The 17,267-nt window shown below is 41.9% G+C and overlaps 1 protein-coding gene across 9 annotated transcripts in view; it reads right to left on the bottom strand.

Annotated features, from left to right (window-relative positions):
• VPS8 (VPS8 subunit of CORVET complex) overlaps positions 1-17,267 on the bottom strand; it is a 255,683-nt gene that overhangs the window by 227,726 nt on the left and 10,690 nt on the right. For 8 of the 9 annotated variants that reach the window (XM_014592535.2, XM_014592539.2, XM_014592532.2 and 5 more), the window contains exons 2-5: positions 13,975-14,219; positions 13,151-13,219; positions 5,831-5,961; positions 3,746-3,839 (exon numbers count right to left, since the gene is read on the bottom strand). In XM_014592535.2, coding sequence (XP_014448021.1) covers positions 3,746-3,839; positions 5,831-5,961; positions 13,151-13,219; positions 13,975-14,127 — 447 coding nt within the window. In that variant the 5' untranslated portion in view covers positions 14,128-14,219. Of the gene's footprint in view, positions 1-3,745; positions 3,840-5,830; positions 5,962-13,150; positions 13,220-13,974; positions 14,220-14,565; positions 14,641-17,267 lie in introns of those variants that run through there. The other variant, XM_014592536.2, reaches the window with a different exon arrangement.

Raw genomic sequence — 17,267 nt, 5'->3', positions numbered from 1 at the left:
CACAGTGTAACAAGACCCTGTCGAGGGTTCTCTATCTTTCACAAGAATATGCACGAGCTCCCTATCGTTAAAAAAAAAAAAAAATTTAAGTTAAGCCACTGTAGGTAAGGCAATAAAATGGCAAGCACTTGATGCTGATGTAACTTTGAATAATAACAGCTTGTGGTGAGACAGCACTGTAGTAGCAAAGTGCTTGCACACACGTGTATTACACACAGCATTCGATTCTCAAGCCTGAGAGACAGAACAAGCAGCATTGTTTGGATTTTCCAGGTTAAGAAAATAGAAGTTTCTTGGGAACCAGCAGTTAGCGTAATGGCTATGTCGCTGGACTCCCACATAGTCGACCGCGGTTCGCGTCCTGGACCCGGTGGCTTAAAACTCACGCCAGGCGCGTGTGCGTGCATGCCCAAGATCCCGAGAGGAGAAGGGAGGAGAAGGGATTGCGGTGTGACCATCCCCCCTGGGGGGTGATTTCTCACTTTCTGTCTCTCTCTGCCTGTCTGGCGAGCACACGCGTCCTATAGCAAAAAATAAACCTCTCCAAAAAAAAAAAGAAAAGAAAATAGAAGTTTCTAAAGGCTTAGCTGACTTGCCCATAGTCACTCAGTGAGTGGTTGCTCACGTCTCAAACTTGGTACTTCCAGTTCCCAGGTCAGGCTCTTTATAACACGCCTGTGTCTTTTCTCTATGTCTGTTCCTTTCACTGTGGTTAATTAATATAATCTCTTAAAAACCAACTAATAATAATCTCGTATGTAACTAAGTTTGTAGAACTTCCTAGAACTAACTTGAGAAACTTGTTTAGTACCTAGAAACATTAAGAACGTCAAGGCTGCTCAGTACAATGTTCTGGACAGTGGCAATGACCAGGTCTGTGTGCACATGCGTGAGCAGGAGGTATGCCGAACATGACGCACAACAATTAAGAAGCATGCAATAAATATTTGGTGTCTGACTGAGTTGTGTCATAGACAGGGAAAAAAAGAAATGAGACAGCAGATGAAGACCATAAGCTGTATTCAAAATGGAACTGAATAATGAAATCAGAAGTCGCTTGACTTCAAAAGCTTAAACACACACACACACACACACAAACACACACACACACGTGGGAAGCATTCTAGACATTACAGAATTTTAGTACTAGTATTGCAGTACTTTAGGGTAGTAGTTCCAAAACCCAGCGTGATTGGAATCATCTGAGATGCCTGTTTAAAATGTAGATCCCTACCTATAGCTATACCCCTGAAGATTCTGACTCAGTAGGCCTGAGGTGGTCCCACAAATATGCATTTTAATATGTACCCCGAGGAGATTTTTTTTAAGAATAATTTATTTAATTTTATTTATCATTACTCTTATTTTTTAATTTGCTAAGGGCACATGTGCTTACCAGAGAGAGAGAGAGAGAAAATAAACTGCCAGGTTTGGGACTTGAACTGGTCAGCCATGTGGGAGTCCAGTGCCTTAACCACCAAATCAACTGCTGGTCCCCCAGGAGATTCTCATGCATTGGATGCATTTTGAAAAAACACTGCACTAAGGTAGTTCTAGCATAAAAATGATAGATTAGGCTGACTTCATGGCCTGGTGGTTAAGGCAGCCGGATCCCATAAAGCTGACCATGCAGTCTGAGTTCCAGACCCGATGGCTTGAGAAACGTGCCAGGCACGTGTATGCATGCTCCGAATCTCAAAAAGAGGAGAGCTAGAGAAAGGACTGTGGAGTGGCCACTCCCATGGGTGGTGCTTTCTCCTTTCCCTCGATCTTTCTGTGTCTCTGGTGAGCACACTTACCCTCTTAGCTTAAAAAAAAAAAGAGAAAAAAAAAAGATGAAGATCAATAAAGGGTTAATTTTAATTAATTTTAAAGCTAGTCATATCATATGACTTAGAGAAGGAGCCCAAAATTAAACAATGAGTTTCATAACTCCAGAAATGTCATCCTTCCTAAGTGTTTTCCAAGCAGGGACTCCAAAACTGTGATGATCAAGGCCCTAAGCCCTAATAACATCTCTATCCACATGGCTGAAGGGACTATTGAACAGCTATTCGAGAGAAATCCCCCAAATATAACTAGCTTTACATGTTAATAAACCAACCATCACAGAAAAGCACGCAACTTAAATTGAGCTGGTAATCCAAAATTAGAAAGGCACCGTATGACGACTGTCACAGGAAAAGCAGTTTTCATTTTAACATACCAAAGGAACTCAGCCATAGCAATGAAATAAGAACAGAATGCAAACACTCTGGGATTTATTAGAACTTTCCCCTCCTCTTCGAGAGGGAGGAGAAACCCTTTTAAATAACAGATTTATCTAATCATTGTTCAGTGTCTGAGTTTTAGTTCAGTCTCCATTATTCAAAATATTTTTAAAACTGCCCAGGTGGGTCAAATGACTGTTCTGGTTCATCTTGATTTTGAAAGGAAAGAATTTCATCACCTACATAAGGATTAAATTCAGAAAACGTCATGGAAATGTAATCCTCTACAGGTGGTTCCCATTCTAGCCAATATGAGTTGCTCTCCACCTAACAGAGGAAGGACAATTGCCTGGGTTTCCTCCATTGCCTGACAGTCTCTGTTTAAACTGACTTTGGGGTGTAAGAGCTGGGTCAAGATATACCAACTGCCTATAGTGAACACTTTTATTTTTTTTGATAACTGTAATAGGAGCTTTCTGCAAAAGACCTGAAACAGCGATGCAATGCTGGTGTCATGAAATGACTCCTGTATCCATTTCTCACCCTCTTGAAAAATCAAATCCTCTATTTCTTATCCAAATTGAATATACAAAATGCAATTAAACTCCTTAAAAAAATAAAAACCATAAAAACACATAAAATTCCCTGGAGTATAAATCCGTCATCATTACCATTATCCGTAGGATCTATTAACTGGACTTAAAAACTGAAATTGACAGACTACCTACCTAAATCATGGTCAAAGAAAGAGTTGGATAATGTCAAACAAAAGTTAGGTCAGGACAGTTTGATCAATGCCTATTGTCTGGATGAACTATTAGATATTTTTTACATTAACCCAGTGCTCTAAATCATTTTCCAAAAGGACGACCAATACTCTGTCCCAGTCATTATCCACTGGTCACATCTCACAGGGTCACCTCCATTTCATGCCACAGGCACTAGACTTGGAGCCAGAAACCCCAATTTTGAGCAACTGCTCTGCTACTTCCTAACTGAATGACACAGGACAAGTTTCTAATCACCGCCGCTGAACCTGTCTCATCTGTAAAACAGGACATGGCTTTTCCTGCTCTGGAAGTTGTAAGAGTATATGAAGTAGGTACATGAAGACCTCTGTGGATTACACAAAAGAAATCACTGAGTCCTCAAAGATTCTGATCAATCACCTTTCCATATGAAAAGACTAAAAGAAATAAGCATTCTACCTCCACCAAATACGAGGATGGCCACTGAACGGAAAAGGAATCTAAAGAAAAGGCTGACAGTGTTTATTTTAGGCTGCTGCCACATTTCATTTAGGCACACCCGAGACTCTGAGCAGATCTTTACTTTCATGGCTGCACTAATTTCTATGTCAAGATGTGTAGCCATGTCTCATGAGTAAAAAATAATCACAGAAAAACCATGAAAGCCAGATTCTATTCTTCTTAAGCCTCGGGCCAAGAGAAGTGCTGTGCTTTGTTCTGTACTCATTCCGACTCCGTTATGCCGCTGCAGGTTATAAGGCTGGGGGGAGAGGACAAAATACTTACAGCTGCAGACACTATCTGGGCAGAAATTCCCTTCAAAAGGGAATGTCGCATAACGGAGCCATGGAGTGAAAAACAATCGGGTAATTTCTTCTTCCTAAAAAAAAAAAAGGAATAAAGAAAGAATAAAGAAAAGGTTTAAGAACAGTCAGGAAAAATCGAAAAGCTGAGACTCAATGCTTTGGAAAGGAAACATAAAAAATATGAAAAGCAGAAGATAACTCTGCTAGCATGTACCTTGTTACTCTGTTTTAAAAAGAGGTATAAAGCTAACTGCCCTGCATTAGGAAGTTATATGAAATCCACCTTGAACCTCAAAGAAGCACACAGGCTGAAAAAAAAAAAGAATAAACTCTCACCATTGCTTTTTCATCATTCCTTGCCCACCCTAACTAAAGCGGAAGTAGGTTCTGTCTTCCAGAGGGCTGCGAGCACTCCTCCTGCCTGCAGGTCTCCACCTCTACTGACCTTCCTGCCCTGCTCCTGGCTATGACCACCCTGCATTCTTCAACTACCCTCTCAAACTCCCCTTACTCACTCTGCTGCTTCCGTTAACAAGCTGGTTCTTTTACTTATTCATCAGTAAGAAAGTAACTTTTAAACTTTTACCAAACCTTACTGAGCACCTACTCTGTACGACTAAAAGTATGCTCTGAGGATACAAAAATAAGGAAGTTATAGTTCCTACCATCAGGGACCTCACTCCTTAGCTAGAGGGAATGATGAGTACTGATACAGGATAAACGCAAGACTAAAAATAGGAATAAAGCACAATACAAATGCAAATGGAGAGTTTAATCCTATTTATTTGGAGGACATTAGGGGCAGTTATAGAAAAGAGAAGATGTCTGATCTGGCCTTGATGGATGATTAGAGCCTGTCAGGCAAAAAGCACAGCTGGGAAATGCAGATGAAAGGCGCACAGTGTCTGGAGAACAGTAAATACACACAGGGCATGGACTGGGAGGACTGGCCTAAGCAAAGGCACAGTGGGCAGCAAACCCATCTGCAATGCTGGAAGCCACAGGGCCAACCACAGTTCAGAGCCCCAGGTCAGCCTAAAACATTGCAGGCACATACACGTGTGCCCGAGATCCTGACAGACTAGAGGACTCAGGGGGACGGATCATGGACGGATGTGACCCTTCCAGTGCCTGCCTCCCTCCCTCTCTCTCTCTCTCTCTCTCTCTTCCCCTTCCTCCCTCCTTCCCTCCCTCTTGTGGGCATGCATGTGCTACTGTAAATAAAAATAAATATGCTAAAAAACACGAAGCAGGGTCCAGACGGATGCCACACAAGGAAGTTCTGACTTCATCATGTGAGCAATAGTATGACAACGCAGCTGTTAAACAGGTAGTGCCCAGATCATCAAAGCGTGTAAGCTTTTTACTTGGTGGACACAGTGATGAACAGGTTAACCTGTCGAGCAATGGCCCTGTCCCACAGGAGATGACAACCTAAAGAAGACAGTTACTGAAACAGGCAAAATTTGAGAAAGAAGGAAAAATACAGACAACTTTATCAATATTCGATTACACATGAATTTAATAAAGTATTTATATTATAATTCATCCACTTCTCTTTCCTTTTCATGTTCTCTCCAGGAATTTGGAAGGTGAAAAGCAGCCAAAATTGAAGTTATTTAGGGTTAAAAGTTCTTTTCCCAAATCTTTAATCATCTTTGTGATTTTCCTCTGAACCCACTTCAAGGGAAAGAAGGAATGCTGGAGACAACCTCAGAGGTGGTGGGATGGGGGTGGGGGGTGCGGGGAGCAGAGGAGTGGGCAGGGAACCTAGCTCCATGCTTCCACTACAGACACTGTGCCAGGCTGGATTTGGGTTCCCTCTAAGGGCTCTGCTATTTCCAGAAGTCCCTGCCTATTGTGATGGGTCCCTGCTAGGGGTTCAGAAGACAGGGGTCACAGCACCTACCTTTTAATCTTCTCCCTCAACAGTGTCAAAATCTTTAGCTCTAATGGCCATATTATTTTCATACAACTGGACTTTCTACCTCCCAATTGGTCTGTTGGCTTCAACAGAACAAGTTTTAACAAATATGCGAGTGTAATGATTTATATGAACACTTACCTTTTTAAGTTGGTCCTGTCACCACTATCTGAGCTTGCTACAGATGAAGTATCATACGAGTGAGAATCAATAGTGTCAATGTTTAACAATGTCGGATCCTCAAGAACAAATGATTCATCCTCATCATCCGTCTAATTGAAAGAAGATAGATCAATAGACTTTAAAATCCCAAATACCCCATGAGATGAGCAGATACGATTAATGAGTTACTTCAACACATTCGAGCGCTTACTTCTGCATTTCCCCTCTGTTCTATGCATTCTTACAGACCAGAGAGGCAAAGTACAGAATTACCAGACTTGAATTCCAACTCTTGATACGTCTCTCTCTCTCTACAAAGAACTCGCTCCAGAGGCCAGCAGGTCACATGGTGGTTAAGGCGCTGGACTATCACAAGGTCGACCACAGTTCAAGCCCAGGACCCAATGGCTTGAAAATCACACCAGGTACATATGCATGTGTGTCCACGCATGAAGGAGAAGGAACTGTGCTGTAGCCATCCCCTTGGGGAGGAGGGATTTCTCTCTGTCTGTCTGTCTGTCTGTCTCTCTCTTTCTCTCTCTCTCTGGAACAAGCATACATGCCCTATGGGAAAAACCTAAAAATTAATTAAAAACCTCACTGTAAAAACTTCTTTCTTGGAGCAGAAAAGCAGGAGCAGTTACAGATATTGTTAAATGTGGAATATTCCTTAACATTCAAATCTGTACAGAGAGTTTCTTAGTTAACTGTCAATGGCTAATACGAAGAACACAACAGCCCACGGTGAGAACAAGACACGCGGGCAGAAGAGTGGCATTCTGCAGAGGAAACGGCATGTGCACACACAATAATTTCCTAACAGGAGAAGGAAGTGGTCACAGCGGCTGAAATGCATGGGTAGAAGATGGAGAAGGCCCCAAAGATGTGATTCAAATTGTAAAAATCTTTATATTCCATTAAGCCAGGTGGCAGCAGAGCCCACCTACCCTGTCCAGCACTGTGCCCTCTGTGCCCAGCACGACGCCTGACGTATAATCAGTACCCGACTATTCATTAACCAGTATATGATATACAGTGGATTGACAGGAAAGTCACAACGCAGACAAAAACACACGGCTTTCCTGACAACCTAACAGTAGGTCGTGGGAAGGCAACGGAGATTTGTTTTTGTTTTTTTTTCTTAACATGTCAGAGGGCGTGTGTGGTCGCCACAGAGACAGATAGAAGGGGGAAAGTGAGGAAGCAACCCCCCACGGGGATGATAATGTCAAAACCTCTGCTCCCCTGTCTCTCCTTTAGGAATTCTAAGCATGCACGCACATGTGCGCGGTGTGTTTCTCAGGCTGCCAGGCCCAAGACTCGAACCGCCCAGTCGGCTCTATGGGATCGAGCTGCCTTAACCACCAGCTAGCCCAGTAACTGAGCTTTAAGAAGTGCAGAGACACGATGGGAACCCTGCTGTAGAAAGATAAATGTGGCAGTAAGAAGAATGGATGAGAGTAGAGGGCGAGGCTGAGGCAGGGAGATCACTAAGGACCAGCAGAAGAGCTACTGAATGTCAAGGGAAGCGTAGATTCCGGCTTTAGGACGCAACAGAACAGGTCGTGAAAGGCCATGAGACTTTACTGAGAAAAAATCAAAAGTCCACGGCTACCATTTAACTGGGGGCAGGGGCGTGGGGAGAGAGGGAGGTAAAGGGAACGTCAAAGAACGTTCCGAAGTGTTCAGCTTGGGCAAGCAGACAAAAGATCTGACTAACCGGTTTATGAAATGAGACCGAGAGCATAAAGCGTGATGAGCTTGGCTTCGCATCAGCTCATTCTGAATGGCAGACATCAAAATGGATATTCTGATCCTACCAACTCTTTCAGGTGGACTGCCTCTGCCTTACCATTTCCGATCGATGTTCCTGAGAGAATAAGTTACATCATCTCCACATTCTCCACTCATCACAGTGGACTGCGGACCCTGCGGCAGTTACCAGCCAAACCTAGGGGGCTATTTTCAGTGAGCACGCTCTGGTCCCTCCATGTGCAACTCGGCCCTGTTGACCATTCCCCACTCCTTCACACTTTCTCTCCCCTTGGTATCCAGCACGGCTCTCTCTCTTTCCTAGTTCTTCTTCAACGTGTGTGGCATCTTCTTATCAGACATGTTCTCTACCTCTCCTCAGCCAACGGTTCAAGGTAGCTGCTCTTCAGGATTCTATTCTTGGCTCTCCTCTCCTGACTTCGCACACTTCCTATGTGAGCAAGCTCGTCCATACTTGTGTCTTTAAGTACCGTATTACACTGATGACACCAACAGCTGTGTCTTCAGCATCAACATTTCTCGTGAGGTTTAGCTCCATGTTTAGAACTGCTTTTCAGATATCTCCACAAATAAATCTGCTAAGGGCTGGGCTAGGATTTGCAAAGAGACATTATGTTACTCGAGAGCTGTGAAGGACTGGAACAATTGGGAGCCCTGTGGCCGAATGGTTAAGGGAACAGGATCCCATGTGGTCAACCACAGTTCACATTCTGGCTCTACTGGCTTGAAAAATACACTGGGCACCTGCGCGTGTGTGCCCAGAACCTGACAGGATGGAGAAATGGAAGAGAAGGGATTGTGGGGTGAACACACCCCTCTGAGGGTGCTTTCTCCTTCTCTCTGCGTCTCTCTTTCCCTGGTAATGCACATGCACCCTGACAATGAAAAATAAGAGACTAGAACTACTGCTTTAAGAAAAGGAAAAATAAATAATTCAGAAATAGAAACTGCAGCACCAACGTCTTAAGCAGGAGAGTCAACCAAAACCTTGATTTCCTTAAGCAGCCTAAGGACATAATTAAAATACATCGGCTGCGTTAAGCCGAGAGTACAGGGAAAGTGGAAGAAAAAGTGGGGGAAAGAATTGAGAATGTCAAAACTGAATTTAAAATCACTGCTATACAGTAGAAATATCAATTTCACTCAAACAGAGAGATAAAATCACCAGCCCTATCAAATTTCAGCTGATCTGTATGTGTAAACTGGTAAAGTTATTCTGAAACTTATGTGGAAATGCAGAACAACAAGAATAAGCAAGAAGATCCTGAAGAACAGCAAAGCTGGAAGATGTGAAACAACAAGACCTATCCCAGAGGTCCCACCACTGCAATGACACCGGGATAAGCACAGACGGGCCAGTGAGATCACACCCACAGAGACACGACCACCCTATCTGTAACAACGGCGACACCACAGACAGGAATTCTCTTTTCAATGAAGGGTGCTGGCTCATCCCTATTACACACAAACACACAAAACATTTCAGACGAATTACAGCCTAAGTGTGAAAGGTTGAACAAGAAGATTTAGAAAATTATCAGGTAACATCATCAAGACCTTGAAATTGGCAATATTCCATTAAGCAAGGCACACAGAAAAACTAACCATAATAGAAAATTTTAATAAGCTAGACTATCTTAATATTAAAAACTTCTGCTTATCAAAAGAAAACATTAGCAGGCTGGTGGTACACACATATAATCTCAGCTACTCAGGAGGCTGCGGCAGAAGGATTGTGAGTTTGAGGGGCCTGGGCAACACAGCAAGACCCTGCCTCAGGGAAGAAAGAATGAAAGGAAGGAGGGAGGGAACGAAAAAGAGAAAGGAAGGAAAAGAGAGAAGGGGGAAAAAGGAAGGGAGAAAAGGGAGGGAGGAAGAAAAAAGCCCCAATGGCTTGAAAATCACACTGGGTGCATACGCGTGCATGCCCGAGATCCCACAAGGAGGCTGGAGAAGGGGACTGCTGTGTGGCCATCCCTCCCAGAGGTGATCCTCACTTTCCCTCTCCCTGTCTCTGTCTGGTGAGTGCACACACCCTACAGCAAAAAGTCAACAACAACGAAACAGAGTAAAAAGGCAACTTACAGAAAGAAAAGAGGTATTTGGAATACATATATCTAATAAAATGTGTGTACCAGGATATATAAAGAACGCCTATAAATCACTTTTTAAAAATTCAGCCAAATTAAGTAGGTTAGGGGCCAGCAGATGGTATGGAAGTTAAGGCACTAGACTCCCCTATGGCCAATCATGTTTCTAGTCCCAGACCCGGAGGCCTGAAAATAACACTGGACGCATGTGTGTGTGAGCCCAAAATCCCAGGAGGAGAATGGAGGAGAAGAAACCGAAGTATGGCCATCTCCCCCACCCCAGAGGATGATTTCTCACTCTCGTCTCTATCTCTCTTCAGCAAGCACACGTGAGCCCTATGGCAAAAACCTAAAAAAATATATAGTAATAATGATGCCACCACACACCTATAAGACTAAAGTGACTGAAGGCCAAAATGAAAAAAGACAGAAAAATTCAACAACTGACAAGGATATAATACCCAAACCTCTCCTACACTGTGGCTGGAAGTATGTAGCAGTACGACCACTCTGAAAATCTGTGGCAGTATTTGCTAAAGCTGACTACAACGATGCCTGATGACCCACCAGTTCTACTGGTAGGTACATGCCCCACAGAAATGTGTGTGAGTGAGTGTGTGTGTGTGTGTGTAAGTATCTGTGTATCAAAAGACATGAACAAGAATATTCACAGCAGCATTCATCATGGTAGCCAGGAACTGGAAACTATACAAATGCCTAACAATAGAATCCATAAACAACCATATATTCTGGGACCAGCAGATGGCGGTATGGTTACACTGCTGGATTCCCATGTAGGCGACCATGGTTCAAGTCCCAGACCAGTGGCTTAAATCTCACGTCAGACATGTGTGCATGTGTGCCCAAAATCCCAGTAGGAGACTGGAAGAGAAGGGACTGTGGTGTGGCCATACCCCCCAGGGGGTGATGGGATGATTTCTCACTTTCTGTCTCTCTGACAAGCACATCTGCCCTATACCAAAAATCTCTCTTAAAAAAAAAAGAGAGAGATTCATAAAGTATTCTATTCAAAATGGGAATAAGTTAACAATTACACAGGAAAATATGAACAAATCTAGAAACATAGCATTGAGGGAATAAGTCAGACACACAAGAGTGCATACTCTTGACATTTACGTCAAGTTCAAAGCAAGCAAAGTTACCAATGCTGGCAGAAGTCAGAACAGTAATTACCCCGGGGTTGGCTACCGAAGGGCACAAGAGGAGCGTCTGGCGTGCCAGTAACGTTTTGTTTATGATCTGCATTCTGGTTCACAGGGCATGCAATCTGTGGAATCACCATGCTTGCACACTTAGGAGTCGTGCACCTTTCTGCACATGTGCTATATATACTTCAATAAAAAGTTCAAAAGAAATTTCAGTTGCACAATCTAAGAGCAGGACCGAAGTAAACCTCAGAGACGAAGAAGGAGCAAGACACTTGCTCTTGATGAGGTCCAAAAATAGGTTTAATGGAAGTAAGAGAATCAGGGGGGAAATTTTATGATTAGAGAACAGAATTTTGAAACTAAAAACCTCAGACTCAGCACAGTTTCAAAGGCTGAGCAGGCCTTGTAACATTTCATGCCCTAAATTCTGAGATCTAAGATGTTTCAGTAACCTCTAGTTTTCTGTTTTAAAAAATACCTTGGCTGTCCATTTCTTCCAAGCGTCCCTTCAGGATGATGTTAAGATAATACGGAATATATGCATCCACATATCCCAGAGCAAGGACTTATTTGTACTTCTGACACTGTCCTTTTCATTTTTTAAAAGAATGATGTTCTTTAATAATCCTTCCACCTCCATAGTCTTCATAATAGTATATAACTTAAATTATTTTTCTTTCGCTATCTACCTTCCTGGCTCACTGCAGGCTTAAAGGCGGACCAATGTCTACTCCCATTTCTCCTGAAGGACAGGGACAGTCATGGACTACTTTATAACCCCAGCCTCTGACACCACGACCCAGATAAACTCTAGAGAACAATGGTACTATCTCCACAGTAAGCCACTCACAACTGTACTTACTGCTTCTCATAGAGAAGGACAGTTCCCTTCATTATGAACCATAGTCTCTCTCGTAAGCATTATTTTCAATATTATATGAAGATGTACAAATAGGGTGTTATACACAGCAAGAATATTTTTATTTCACGTTTAGTAAATTTAAATGAGGCTGCGATTAAGGCCATACTAACATATTAAGGCCATGTTAACAAAATTGATTAATTAATCTCCCCTATATTAAAACATAATAAAGGACATTTCACTGTAACAGGGTCTTCTTTCATGGACCAAAGTCCCTTTTGTCAAAACTAAAAATACTTAAGTCTTGACACACATTAGACAGAACATTTCTAAAGTTAAAATACATTCAAAGTTAAAATACATTCAAAGTAACATCAAACTGATATTTATAAAATAGAAATCAAAGCCATGTAAGAAAAATAAGATACAATCCACAGAAAAAGGAGTGCAAGTCCTATAGAATCTTGCATATAATCCCACAAATACAGGTAAAGGAGTAACAATGACAGAGGCCGAACCCAGGCAGAGCTATGATATCAGTGGGCATTCCTTTAGCAAAAAAAACCTTTGCTTCCTTGTCTTTTGAAAAATGACAATGGATCTGAAATAGACATATCCATTAAAAGGTCTCAAACTGGAAGCTATGCCCTCCGAAGGAACTGTTAGGAAGTTCCTAAAAGATCAAGAACATTGAGTTGAACACTTGTCAACAGATGCAGAGTATGTAAAAACTAGCCTACTTCCCCAAGTACATGCACAAAGCTCCTTTATAAAGCCTTTTGATCTGCCAATGCAGAAAGAACAGCACCATTTCAAAACTCTGAAAATCTTTTTAATAGAAGTGGTATTCACAAGATAAATGATGAAAGTCTTGTTTTCCTCATGTAGAAGGATGGTGAGGCTTATCATATAGCTGCAAGATGCTCTTCAGTATCAGAGGATAAGATACTTGAGTATCACTGGGAGAAGTAACTAATCATTATCAGCATATAATACAAAACTCTAAAGGGACAGAAGGGTAGTATTTCAATTCACTTAATAAAATATGAATTCTACCATGAGTCTGAGCACAGAAACTCTAAAGATGAAGACATGGTGTCTGTCCTTTGCGAGGTTCGTGCTCTGGACCAGCACTGTGCACGACTTTCGGCCATGAAAATACTGCGCATGCTGCTGTCCCCTCAGGAGCTGCTAGCCAGTGTGCCCACTGAACATTGGAAACGTGCCTCATGCAGCCGAGGAACTGAACTTCTATTTAACTGTACCGATTCCAATTTTAAACAGACACATATGATCCATGCCTACCATCCTAGAGAGTTCACATTTACATGTAACACTACAACTAACCCCAAAAGAATTGCAAACTCATGCCATAAAATGATGGTGATTGCTAATATTTACTTACCTCATTTAGTATGCTTTCCAGTGTGGGAGGAGTATCAACTTGGGGAATATCAAACTCCTTGTCATCAATCTAAAGGAAAGAAATCAATGCTCACATAAGGATGCCTTTCTCCCCTTATAATCAGGGAGGTGCTTCAGTTGACTAAAACTACTGTCAATTTTAAAACAAACTTTCGAAAAAACTGATCATACTGACAACTCAATAATACACAGTAATAGGGGTCAAGTCGAAGGACCACATAGTGGCCTGCTTTCCTGTCTACGTACTAAGTGACTACCAAGGACGCGTAAGCACTGGCTGCAAGGTCCTCCTAGTCCTTTCTAGAAAGTTTCACCAAAGGACTTTTGCATCTGCTTGTTAAACATGACAAAACAGCATGCCTTATGACAGACCCTTACGTCGAGGTTTAGAAATAAGTCACAAATGATGTGCAAAAGTCTGATGTCACATTTCTGTTATTTCAAAAATTACAGTGAGAGCTAATTAGGTCAAGCAAACTTGCCATTAAATTTTCTCAGAGTCATGGAAACCCATTAATATAATATTAAGTCAACGGCTGTGGAAGATGAGAATTCTAGACCGACCACTACCTCGATGACCTGGGGAAGTCATGTGGCGTACTACTGCCTTCACGTATAAAATGGATTATCGACTGCTGTGAGAGCTGTGAAATGACTTCACGGATCCAAGTGTTTCATAACTGTAACAGGCCGCCCGGAAGAGCCACAGACTCCAGCAATGCATGCAAAAACAAGTGTCCTGAAGCGTACACTAACCAACAATTTGGTTAAACATCTTCACTTGACAAAAACGGAAATTTTTACCAGATCATTTTTGAACTCCAGTTCTTTGTCCAGATCTATGTAAGAGAATTTTGAAAGTGAAGTTTCTAGATTGAAAGCCTTATTCAGTTCTTCTTCAGCAGCCTTGCCACAGAGGCTCTGTTCCACATTTTCATGGTCTGGTTCATTTTCCATATTTACTTTTAATAACTGTATTCAGTCAATCCAAGCAAGTGTGTGTCTGTTTTGTTCTTGGCATTAGATCATGACGACCTGAATGATGATCTCTGAAAAAAAATAAGAAAGAGGTGTCATTTAAATTTCTTCCTTGTCAAGTAGACTTTCTAAAGACTTACTTGGTCAGATTTCACTCAATCAACTGATTACAGGCGAGGAGAAATCAATACCAGCATATAGGGTATGATATTGACTGAGAAGGGTGTCTAAGGGAGCATAAAGCAGAAACACCCAAATCAGACTTGAGGACTCCAGAAAGCGGCCCACCGCCATCATCAAAATGATAGTGACAAAGCTGATAGGCTCAGCCACTATACCTGATACCAAGAGATTTATGCACCTCACAGCGTGAGGCTCACTTGGTGCCCAAAGCTGCGATTTATCTCATTCACAAACCTCAGGACAGCACTCCAGTCCCCTGGAGCTATGCACATAGATCAGTTTTGTTGTTGGCATCCATCCACACAGGGTCACAGAGATCTATGCACTCGGTATAGACACCAAGGATGCATGCTTGCTCGTTTAATACAGCAGGAGCAAATCTAAGGGTTCAGATCTATTAGATGACACAACAATGATAAAATACTTGCACAGCCTTCCAGAGATTCCTAGAAGACAGTCATAGAGAAACATGGAAATTTTCAGAGAAAGATGAAACAGTAAAGAAACCAGAAATGGGGCTCGCTCCATGGCCTAGTAGTTAAGGGAGTTGTCTCACACAAGGCCAACCGTGCAGTTTGAGAGCTCACCCCTGTAACCTGAAAACACACTGGATGCATGTAAATGTGTACCCAGGATCCTAATAGGATAGAGAAAGGAAGAAAAGGGATTCTGGCATGACTACGTCCCCTACAGAGCTTTTTCTTTCACCCTCTCTGGTGAGCACACGTACCCCCTGACAACAGAAAAAGAAAAAAAGAGGGGCCAGCAGGTGGCATAGTGGTTAAGGAACTAGACTCCCATGTGGCTGACAGAGGTTCGAGTCCCAAACCCAGCAACTTGAAACTCACACTGGGTGCATGTGTGTGCGTGCCCCAAATCCCAAGGGGGCAAATTCTCACTTTCTGTCTTCCTATCTCTGTCTCTCCAGCAAACACACACACCTTATAGCAAAACACTCTTTAAAAAGAGAGAATGAAACTAGAAATGTATGCAATTTTTTTTGTTCCACGGCTCTAAATTATAAAATGCTATATTTTAAAATTCAGACAACTTGGTGTACTTGAAAAACTGTCATTTCCTAGAAAATTAATAATATATTAAAAAAAGATTATAAGCTTAATAAGTAAATTTGCTTTTGTATGTTTTTAGGTTGTATTTCAATTAGGCTACAAGTGACCAAACTTCTAAAAGTCCACTTATCTTTGCCTTCTTAGAATAAAGCAAACATGTGCTACAGTATGACACAATAATGCTATAGTAATGACACAAAGGCAATAATGTTATAGTAATAATGCTATAGTAATGACACAAAGGCAATAATGTTATAGTAATAATGCTATAGTAATGACACAAATAAAGGTAATTGCATTTTTTAAACTAGGTATTTAACACAACTAGCAAAACTCTCAGTACAAAGCTTTTTCTAACTACATAGTTCTCTGAGGGTATAAAGACCACTATCACCCCAACAACCCTTACCCCCAGTTGAACTTCTCTTATTATTCTTTAGTGAAGTGAAGGCAGAAAAAAGGCTGGCAAACACTAAGCCATTGAAAAAACGAATTATTTTTATTTTTTGGCCACAGAGTGTATGCACTCACTGGAGGTGGGGGGAGGGGGAGAGAAGCCCCCACCCCCACCCCCCGTCCCCAGTGTGCCATGGTCCTATCCCAATTCCTTCTCCATTTCTCCACTCTTGGGACTTTGGGTACACTCACACACAGACACACAGAGACACGCAGGCTGCTTTCAAGCCACCCATGCTTGGTCAGCCATGGGGGTTGCAGCGTCTTTAACCACTAAACCCAGGACTACTAATTTTTTTTAGAGTGAACTGAGATTATTTATTTTTGAGTAACATATCCAAAACTAACTGGTAATTTTCTCTAATGAGACTCACTTATTTTAGTACCAATAATAAAGGTCACCTCCTCCAATGTTTCATTTATCATATTAAAAAGAAATGAACAGCTACTATCTATAAGATACGTGGAGTCAAGAAAACTGATTTTCCAGGAGTTAAAACCAATTTTCTAGTGAGTCCATTGGTCTAGTATTACCAAATACAAATTAATTTCACCTGTGACCAAAAAAAAGGCTCTGAGGCCTGACCTACAAAACACACGCTCTCAAACACACTTCCAGGGCACTTAACTGCGAGCGTTCTGTACCAGGCCACACCGGAACGTGTTTTTCCAACAGGTACTAAAATATACAGCTCACGGCTCCTTTTGCCAAGCCAAATGAAGGAGCGATATCATTTGGTGTTCTTCAAAGACTGAATTGGCTCACAACATCGCTTTTATTCAAGTTCACTTATTTATTCCCTGAGAGAAACATGGTCAGACAGACAGACGGGCATCCTTGATACAGTCCCCATACGATGATCTGCCCTGCCCCCCAGCCCTGCAGCCGCGGCACGGCCCTGGGTGCGCCTGGCACGTTCAGGCAGACCCGCTGAAAACCCACAGCGCTCCCATTCGGCTCCGGCATCATTACCTCTAGCACCCCACAGGTGGGCTGATACTTTACTTTTTAATGAAGTCTTTCATGTGTACCACTAAGCAAAAATGGTTAAATTCTTCCAGAAATATTTACAAACACCGCAATCTAATTCACATTCAGTAACTCTGAACAAGTCATTAAGTTATATTCTTGCGCATTTTTAAATAGACAAAAAGACCATGTAGCAAAAAAGAGAATGAAAACTTTTATTTAAATGATTTAAAAAGGTAAAATGTTTCATACTTCACATCTGGTCTTTCCAAAATAACTCAGAAAGGAAGACAATTTTTTTCCTGGCTTTTTCTCTCCTATCTGGAATTATGAAGAGTCTCTAAGACCATGTAACAAGTCAAAGTCTGTGAACACCAATATCACACGGAAGTGTCAAGTGATCAAGCACTCCCTGAAGAACATCAAACCATCAAGTTCCC

This window comes from Tupaia chinensis, unplaced genomic scaffold, assembly GCF_000334495.1.
Source record: "Tupaia chinensis unplaced genomic scaffold, TupChi_1.0 Scaffold000708_1, whole genome shotgun sequence".
NCBI classification, from domain to species: domain Eukaryota; kingdom Metazoa; phylum Chordata; class Mammalia; order Scandentia; family Tupaiidae; genus Tupaia; species Tupaia belangeri.
The sequence above is the reverse complement of the archived record's forward strand: the minus strand, read 5'-3'. Positions and strand labels throughout refer to the sequence as shown.